This window comes from Vanessa cardui, chromosome 13, assembly GCF_905220365.1.
Source record: "Vanessa cardui chromosome 13, ilVanCard2.1, whole genome shotgun sequence".
Lineage (NCBI taxonomy): Eukaryota > Metazoa > Arthropoda > Insecta > Lepidoptera > Nymphalidae > Vanessa > Vanessa cardui.
The window spans coordinates 13,877,972-13,887,530 of NC_061135.1; the positions used below are offsets into that span (position 1 = coordinate 13,877,972).

The 9,559-nt window shown below is 37.3% G+C and overlaps 1 protein-coding gene across 3 annotated transcripts in view; it reads right to left on the reverse strand.

Annotated features, from left to right (window-relative positions):
* The window catches only part of LOC124534829 (dynein heavy chain, cytoplasmic), a 33,570-nt gene extending 25,108 nt beyond the window's left edge, over nt 1-8,462 (reverse strand). For all 3 annotated transcript variants that reach the window (XM_047110854.1, XM_047110852.1, XM_047110853.1), the window contains exons 1-18: nt 8,109-8,462; nt 7,806-7,876; nt 7,530-7,732; nt 7,310-7,447; nt 7,121-7,238; nt 6,652-6,765; nt 6,401-6,573; nt 5,924-6,044; nt 5,618-5,739; nt 5,397-5,538; nt 4,913-5,020; nt 3,000-3,105; nt 2,735-2,934; nt 2,046-2,181; nt 1,635-1,741; nt 1,386-1,549; nt 915-1,020; nt 272-427 (exon numbers count right to left, since the gene is read on the reverse strand). In XM_047110854.1, the coding sequence (XP_046966810.1) occupies nt 272-427; nt 915-1,020; nt 1,386-1,549; nt 1,635-1,741; nt 2,046-2,181; nt 2,735-2,934; nt 3,000-3,105; nt 4,913-5,020; nt 5,397-5,538; nt 5,618-5,739; nt 5,924-6,044; nt 6,401-6,573; nt 6,652-6,765; nt 7,121-7,238; nt 7,310-7,447; nt 7,530-7,732; nt 7,806-7,876; nt 8,109-8,349 (2,526 nt within the window). In that variant the 5' untranslated portion in view covers nt 8,350-8,462. The remainder of the gene's footprint in view (nt 1-271; nt 428-914; nt 1,021-1,385; nt 1,550-1,634; nt 1,742-2,045; nt 2,182-2,734; nt 2,935-2,999; nt 3,106-4,912; nt 5,021-5,396; nt 5,539-5,617; nt 5,740-5,923; nt 6,045-6,400; nt 6,574-6,651; nt 6,766-7,120; nt 7,239-7,309; nt 7,448-7,529; nt 7,733-7,805; nt 7,877-8,108) is intronic.
* Between the last annotated feature and the right edge of the window lie 1,097 nt (nt 8,463-9,559).

Here is a 9,559-nt window from a genome sequence, read left to right on the forward strand (position 1 = left end):
ATTCATCTCGTACTCGGCGGTGAAGGAAAACATCGTGAGGAAACCTGCATGTGTCTCATTTCATCGAAATTCTGCCACATGTGCATTCCACCAACCCGCATTGGAACAGGGTGGTGGAATATGTTCCAAGCCCTCTCCTTAATGGAAGAGGAGGCCTTATCTCAGCAGTGGGAAATGTACAGGCTGTTACTTTACTTACTTTACTTTAGTTTCTATCGTGAAAAATTATATAAAGTTAAATCTTCATTCGAGGAATATATTTTTTCCTTACCTTTTCTTGGAATAGTAGTACGACTTCGCTAAGCTTCTGCACGTACGGGTCGAGTTTGTACGACTCCCACACCAGAGCCATGCCCTCGGAAACTTGGAATAGGACATCGCGACGAAGCCCCGCAACCAGCGGTATGATCGAAGCCTTGTCGCGGATCTGGAACATTTTACATTAATTAGGATATAGTCAAACAAGTGGGACCAAAAATTTCACAAAAATCTAAGCCAATTTGCACTATCTAGATAAGCAATGCTCATTTTCAAACTCTATCATTACGCACAATGTTAAATACGGCACTCAGATAAGTGTTGTATACAGTAACAACGTAAATAATGAAGCTTTTTAAAGCATATTAATTAAAAAAGCAAAATGTGCTCAGTTTCTCAAGCATTGTAATAATATCATGCGGCCTATAAATAAGCTACCTTCGTATGGTTCCTATTATTTAGCTGCACAAATTAAATACACAGGTGTTAGTGACGTCATTATAATATATATCAAGTGTATTTTCATTTCCCTTCGCGTTGTATTGGAAGGCGTATAGAAGTGGCAACTATTATTGTTCTATGTTATTTCGTGGTGCTTACGTTGTGAGAATGTTGGCATATTTTTTTTATTATAAGACGGATGTTAATATAAATACCTTTTCGAGCGTACGTTCGTAAGTGCGTACGCTTTCGATGAGCGAGATCGCGAAGGGATATAGTTGATTAGCTTGGTGAGCTTTGTTCACTATGGCGAGCGGTACTCTGAAAATCAAATTTATATTTATTCACATAACATTTTAAGAATGATAATAATATCTAAAAATTAAAATTGAAATTAAAGTTTCTCATGTACATTATATTGGTTTGTTTTGCAATATATTTTCATAGCGTTTGTTTGGATATGATATCGGGAACGTGGCGTTGTTTGTGTTGTCATCGTTTCTGTTTTTTAACTTTATAAGCAGTTTGTTAACAGGTGGCGTAGTTTATACAAGTCAGGCTTGTCTGATGTGCTTCACTCTCTCAGTATTTATTCTACCACCAAGCCATAATACATCATTGATAGTTAAGTTAACGACCTCACCATCAGATAGATCAGATCTGCTTTAAATATAAAACACACTCACCTGAATCCCAAGTTTTTCAAGTTACGGACTTCCTTGTAGAGTGTAATGATTTCGGGCAAAAAGTTGACCTTCAATTTGAGTACGGTGCCGGTCTTGCTGGAGCGAGCGCGCACCGATTCTATTGCGAAGATCCGACCGGATACGCCCAAGTTACGTTGTTGGACCTGAAATTAGCAACAAATAATAATATATCGTTCAATTTATTGTTTTTTTTTTTGTTTTTGCTTGTTTCCCTCATTCGTATCTTACCTTACGAGCCCAATCATCGAACACTTCCTGAGTGTCCAGTTTAAGCCGGAAGCTGTCGCCGTCTGCTTTCAGCTTTTGTCCCTCGATATGGTTTTCCCAGCCCTTTCCTATAAAATGTAACGAACGCGTTAATGAATGGATTAGTCTGTGCTCAACAACAACAACAGCCTGTAAATTCCCACTGCTGGGCTAAAGGCCTCCTCTCCCTTTGAGGAGAAGGTTTGGAACATATTCCACCACGCTGTTCCAATGAAATAAAGAATGAATTATAAAGACAAATTAGGCACATGAAACAGCGCTGCTTGCCTGGGTTTGAACCCGCAATCATCGGTTAAGATGCACGCGTTCTAACCACTGGGCCATCTCGACTCGTCTGTGCTCAGTGTCTGCGATAACTTAAATCAAGTTTACCGAGCACGTCCTCGACCCGCTTCAAGTAGGCCGTGAGCTGATGGTCGATTTGCTTGGCCCATATGATGGAACCGGCCACGGGGGGCAAGTCGCGCACCAGAGACAGCCGGCTGCACTTCGACTGCGGGTACTGGACCTAAAAAAAATATTTACTACATTAAAATTAAATTCAATCACTAGAAGCAAAAGTCCAGCTGATTTCAATGTCCTGGATTCGTGTTTAAATGGCGACTTGAATGTCGGCGAAGTCTGTGTCATGATTTTAGAGGGAAAATTATTGTGCTCATAAATATGTATAGTAGGACACAACTTAGCTGTCGCATCGGCAAAATTCGTAAAACCGATCACATCCGAATTGAGTACGCTATCCTAAATTATCAATATTTATTTGTCATGCGAATATGATCTTTACACAAACGTAATAACGTATAATATCATATGACCTAATATATTCGTCAATTTGACGCGTCGATTTACATGCACTTGCTTCCTCTGACGCGTGAATCTATAGCGACGAATAGCGTCGAATGGCGCGATAGGGAGCTATTTCTATTGGTTGTGTAAATCGGCAGCAATCGGTTTTATGTTCATTCCATTGCATTTTCCGATGCTACATCTAATTTGTGTCATACTATACGCAATAGTGTTGCGCTGTAACTATCGATACAGCATATAATCATCGTAGCGACCTTGAACTTCTCGTGCAGCGCCTCGATGTCGTCCTTGACGCGCTGGATGAGCTGCGTCTGGTACTCGCGGATGGCGCCGCGGATGTGCGGCCGCACGAACAGCGCGTTGAAGCGCGAGAAGATGCGGAACATCTCGTTGGCGTTCTTGGCCGTGCCCAGCTGGTCGCGCAGGTGCGCCGTGATGCGCGTCTCCACGCGGTCTGCGGGGGGGGGGCAGGTTAGTGTCACTCCACACGCCACATGCACTGCGCACGCGCAGTCGTACCGATGCGGTCCTCGTAGCGCCGCACGGCCGCCTCCCACGCGTCGCAGCCCTCGCGTGAGATGTCCAGGCAGTCCACTTCCTTCACGTTCTCGTACGCCAGGTTCACCTTCAATTTTAAAAATATATTCATTATGACGTTTTTATGATTGGGATTGTAATAAAATTGGTAATATTTTGTAACGTAATTGTGGCGCACGTTACATGTTTCATCCATTTTTAAATAATTTCGTCAAAAAATATTAAATTTCTAACATAGGTTATCGGATGTCATCTGTCATTTGACTTTGACAATCATTTCTAAGGCTATGTTTATGCATCATTTAAAAATACCGCTAAATTTGACATTTAAAATAAAAATGCACTTTTTATGCATTATGCGTTCCTGACCTAATTGTAATTTATTATCTTTATATTATCTTTGAGATGATCTTTGACATTTGTCTAAGACCTCACTTTCCTTCCGCCTTTTAAGTCGAAATGTGACGCTAAATTATTTTCAAAGTTTTTGTAACTTTTATTTGGTTTAAACTATTGAATATTGTTGAAAATTGAAGTTTTAAGGCACGATATGTCTTAATTTAAACGATTGGAAGTAAATCCATGTCGGATTACATAAATAAATTTGGATATTTGTCGCCTCGTGGTAAGTCGAAAAACTTTCTTCGAAATTTGAATTTATTTCAATTGTTCGGTTTCGTAACAACGATTGTGGTTCTTTACAGGGGATCTTTAGAATATTTCCCATGATGCATTTTGTTATTTTTGGAAAATAACCGGAATTGACCGGGTAAGTTGGTTGGATTATTAAAGTGAAACTATAGATTTTCGAAATTCGTATTAGGTTCTAATTAGAATTGTTTCTCTTTTGCAGTTATTTTCAATGGTTATTTTCGAAATTTATTTTCTGCAGTTATTTTCTACAACTTTATTATCGTGGATGATTCCTCGAATTATTCTCTTTGGCTGTATCTTCGAGTGGATTATTTTCAACGCTTTTCGAAGAACTCATGAACTTTATTTCTTTGGATATTTTGAAGATTAAATTTTAGAAACCGTACACCGTGTAAAGGAAGTTTAAACTTTATAACAATTATTTAACCTCTGGATTTCGGTATGTAGTTTTTACATATTTATTTTTGCGTCAACTTTGGAACTTTGTGGGATTTAGTATACATTTTTATAACTTTATGAAAATTTGGCATTCAAACATTTTTTTTTAAGGATATTTATACCTTATTGTAACGTTATTTACACTTAATTTTTGACTTGTTTGTAACTTTTATTACATAACTTAGTCTAACTTTAAAATATTTTTGCTAACTTTAAAACATTTACAATTGGTAAATATTTAATTAAGATTAGTGAATTTAAATGGATGTAAACATCCAAGCGCCCGATTTTGTTACTGTTGTTACTTTAAGACTTTTTAATTGTTAAAATTATTTTGATATATTCTTTTGAATAAATTAATTTGGAACATAGATTTGCCTTTTCTGTAAATCTACTTGTAATGTTGAAGGGTTATTTAACTGACTTCCGGAGCACTTTCTTTCGAGGATTTGTTTAATATAAAAACCTTGTCCAGCTCTACCGCATTTTTAGTTTGCCTCGAAGAAAATTAATATTTTTTAAATTTAAATTTATATTTTAGCCAATTATATATTACAATTGGCCCCCCTTCAAATTAAACATTACAATTTGGAATTGAAAAGTAGACAACTACTGAAAAAGAGTACCGTTGAAAAAGAGTAATTACTGAGTTTCTTGCCGGTTCTTCTCGGTAGAACCTACTTTTCGAATCGGTGGTAGCTTCATTTAATTTTTATATGACGATTCAAAAGTGCTTTTAAAAGCCCACTTGAATAAAGTATATTTTGACTTTGACTTTGAGACGTGTAAGTCAACAAGCTCACCTCAGCGATGGCGTTGGCATCAGCCGCGTCCATGGTCAGCGAGTGCGGCTGCGTGGGTTCACCCCCCGCTCCTCCCTCTGCATTGGCAGTGGCGCGCGGACGCAGCACCTGCACACAACACAAACATTTATAGCAAGGTTCTCGTTACCAGCTCTGTTATATGAATTAACAAGTCGAGATGGCCCAGTGGTCAGAACGCGTGCATCTTAACCGATGATTGCGGGTTCAAACCCAGGCAAGCACCGCTGATTCATGTGCTTAATTTGTCTTTAAAATTCGTCTCGTGCTCAGCGGTGAAGGAAAACATCGTGAGGAAACCTGCCTGTGACAAATTTCATAGGAATTCTGCCACATGTGTATTCCACCAACCCGCATTGGAACAGCGTGGTGGAATATGTTCTAAAACCTTCTCCTTAAAGGGAGAGGAGGCCTTTAACCCAGCAGTGGGAATTTACAGGCTGTTGTTGTTGTTGTTTGTCCGTACCCGGAGCATGACGGTGCGCAACTGTTCGTGGTGGCGGCGGAAGCGGCGCATGTGCTCCATGCGCGCCTGCAGGCGCTTGTGCGAGGGCGACACGCGCCACACCATCTTCAGGTGCTCGTCGCGCTTCTTCTTCACGATGTCCCTGCGGACGGAACAGAACAACTCAGTCATCAACTAATCAAACAGTATCCACTAACGGTAAAGTGTGGGTCGACTCTCACCTCAGGAGGCCCTGCAGCTTTTCGTACTCGTCGTCCCAGCAGGAGAACACCTCGAAGCACTGGGTCATGACACGCTCGAAGTCTTCAAAAGGTATGTGCATCAGGCGTCGAGTTCCCAGCACCTACGAGAATTATTTGATTTATTGGACAGGTCTTCGAGTTAAAAATTATTTCCAACCTCTTTTGGATTCTTTCTAAACATCAATTGTCACATGAAATTTCCATCAATAGATTTGTATGAATAATTATTATTAATAAGTGAATATCTAACAAATTATGTCATAATTGTGTTATAGATTGTATCACCTTTAAGAGCTGCTGTCCCAAGTCGCGAGATATAGCTTCGACGAGCCTGAGGCCACGCTGGATAGGATATTTAGTGGAACGAATTTTGCGCAGATGTGAGAAGATTTGTTGCACAGCCAGCCTGAAAAGAAATTTAGTTTAATAAATTTTTCATAGTAGTTATGCAAATTTGCAATAGGTGTAGCTATTATACCATACAGGCAGAACCCAGCAAATTGCTGCAATTAATATTGTAAGCAAATAGCTTAATTAGCTATCTAATCAAACGCCTAGCCATTTTCCTAATCGGCACAGTTCTACTAGCAATCTGAATGACATTCAGCCAAGCCTAAAAAAAATATTTCTCATTACTTTTGCAATGAGAAAAATTTTAACAAAATACAGCTTTCTTTAGCCAAAACCTTAAGATAAAATATGAAAATATTCACATGTAATAAACAAAATAAACAGATTCACCAAAATTATAAACAAGCTTACCTAATCCGTTCCAGTTCCGTTGCACTGAGCAGATCATTGATAGGAAAGTCTTTCATAAGCGGGTTGTAATCAGACACAGTTGCAAGAGCTTGTTTAAGGCCTGTGTCTGTATCGAAGGAGACTGTAGCATGAAATCTTTTGCCGTATTTGAGGATATCCAGTGTCAAGGCAACCTGTTATAATAATTTAGTTGTTAAATAAATACAAATTTTATTTCCTATATTTTATAGTACTTATTGATGTATATTTACCTCAATGCTTTCTCTTTTTTCTTGGATACGATGGAGAGCCCTCTCAAGGTTGAGCCAGAAAGAGATTTCTTGCAGAGCAGTGCCGTTAGATGGGTCACGGTCAAGTTTGGTAACCTAGATGGCATTAAATTAACATAGTATATACCGAGAGTATTAACATGCTAAAATATTTAATGGTATTACATAATGATGTAATGCCATTAATTAACATTTTGGCTTTCTAGACCAAGAAACCTTACAAATTAATGTTTTGTACATATGTATCTCGAGTATCTTTACTATTATACTTTATTGGTGGTAAAGAGTAAGAGTTCTTGTCAGTCAAACTGCCTGGACACAGGTAACTCTTAGTAAACACCTGTGTCCCATATATCATATATATTATTATAATATCATATCAATGTATATTATGTCCAATATTCAATACTGTATGATGAAACTGATGAAATCTAGCTTTAAAAATAAAAACCTTTTGAATTTCTTTGATCCAGCGGTTTACACCATTTTGCAATTGGTTGAGGAATGTTGAGTCTTCCACTTTATCACCAAAATCTGCTACACGGGGCTTACGACCTTCATCAGCAGCCCTAGAAGAATGTAAAAATTAAAACATCATATTAGGCTGTGTTTAGCTAATTTTACAATTATCTTAACAAACCTTTTAATGACAGCAGCAACGAGTTGATGAACAGGAAGAGTGATCTCAGGGATATCAATATTTTGCTGTAGATGTAGCAGCCCCATCTCTAATTCCGCAATTTTCTTTTCAACTGATGGCGCCATCTTATCACCATCTCTGTATACAATGAACCAATATTAGTATAAATGTTAACGTTTGTAATTTCACAAGCAGATAATGATGTGAAAAGTATAGCAACCTGTCAGCCCTTCCACTTTCTTTAACATAGCTTTTGAAGAATGGTGCCATCGTTTTGCTGATGAAAGCATGAAGGGTCTCATATGGAGATCCATCGGATAAGTTGATGAGGCGCAGTTGGCTGTGAATGGACTTGTCAGCTTCGATCACAATACCACGCTTGATGCAGACAAACGCAGCTACTCGGGGTGATGTGAAGTGCACCTGTGATTTTAAATATTTGTTAATAAATATGTTTGAAATATACTTTCATATGTTTTTGTTATTTGTTGCATACCTCATTGCTAATTTGGTATGAGACAGCCTCTTTCTCTTCTTCCCCCTCTGTAGGCTGCTCATTGTCATCCTCTGTTAAAAAATCATTTCATTTAATGAATATCAAATGTAATTTCTTTAGTCCAAATTTATAATACAAATAATACAATTTATACAAACAGAATTATATCTATGATCAATAATAGTTCATTGGCTCGATTTCTATGAGTCATTACTCATATGTGGGTAACACATAATTTGCATAATGCGTCAATGCAGTTGGATAAAGATCTCATGCGATCGATAGTCTTAAAAGAACGCATACCTTTTAATGAAAATCGCTGAACATACAGCGCTGAGACTTGCGGATCTGTGATAAATTTTCGAATGCAATCTTGATTCACTTTGTCGTCAAGTGCAGCGGTGAGAGCCGGTGGAACGATGTCATCCTCAGGCAAAAGTACCGTTGCAGCCCGACGCAAGTAATTCGCAAAATCTTGGAATTCGACTACAACTATATTTTGAGCCTCGGGGGCATTTTCACTCCCATCAAGGGAATCTCCCATGTTGTTGTGGGATATCTAAGGTTTTCTTATTCGATTTACAACGACAGTATCCGGCTGTAAGAAATTACAGCCTCAGTCGACAAGCTTTGACAAGTAGAAATAAAAGGTAGGGCCTTGAATTTTCAGCTGGTGACGTATTAGCTGAGGTTGCCATTGTAATTATAATTTTGGTTTCATTGTTTGCTCCGTAAGCATAATATTTTTACAGACATAATTTTATTATAAATATTTACATAATTGTAAAACTGCTAAGGAGCCATAAAATATCACATAATAAAATAAATACAAATAATCATTTACACATAACATATTATAAGATGTTTTAGGTTAAAATTTTATTGTTAAATTAAATTCTGGATCTATGTCTTACAAATATATCACTATTTTTTAAATGTTGCGTAAGTATATAAAATAAACGTTTATTACTAATAGGGAAAACGCAAATATAATATTTATGAATATGTTGCTATCAAAATGTTAAAAAAAAAAATAAGAGAATAGCCACTGCAACTGGTTTATATTTGATATAGTTATGTTTTTTTTGACAATAATTACGAATTAAAGTGACGTGAAACGGAACGTATTTCAAAAACACTGATTTGGCGTTCAGTGACGTCACTCCTGTTATGACTACTTATTTTAGGTTATAGTTATAAAATAATGAACGTTGAAACAAAAATTAATTGCAATTTTCGAATTAAAATGGAAGTTACGTTTGACAAAGTAGACTCTAGATTCCTCTTTTTAGCTTGAAATCACTTTTATCTCAGTTTTGAGTCATAAGGTCCAGTCAAAAACCATTTATTTGAAAACATTGTTGAAGTAGATGATCTCATTGGTACAAAAAATACGTCAACGAAGCTTGTTTTCGAAGTATCGATAGTCTGTTTTAAATTTTTCCAAAAAAGTATCTTAAAGGCCGCAAATGGCTGTACGGTGTAATACCTTTGCCTTTTCCCTCGAAGAAAAGAAAAAAGCGAAAAAAAATATTAAAGGCCGCAAAAATGCATAAGTATGAAAGCCAGCGAGGACAAGTATGATCAGTGGGCCAGTGACAGATATGTGATATAAATGAATAATAACATACGAAATATAGATCCATTTTCGCGAGAAAATTTAAATTGACATTTTGTAACGCATTTTTGGCAGTAAATTACATTGTTTTAGATTTTTAATATACTCGTGGTCTATTCTATATGGAGTTGTTTAA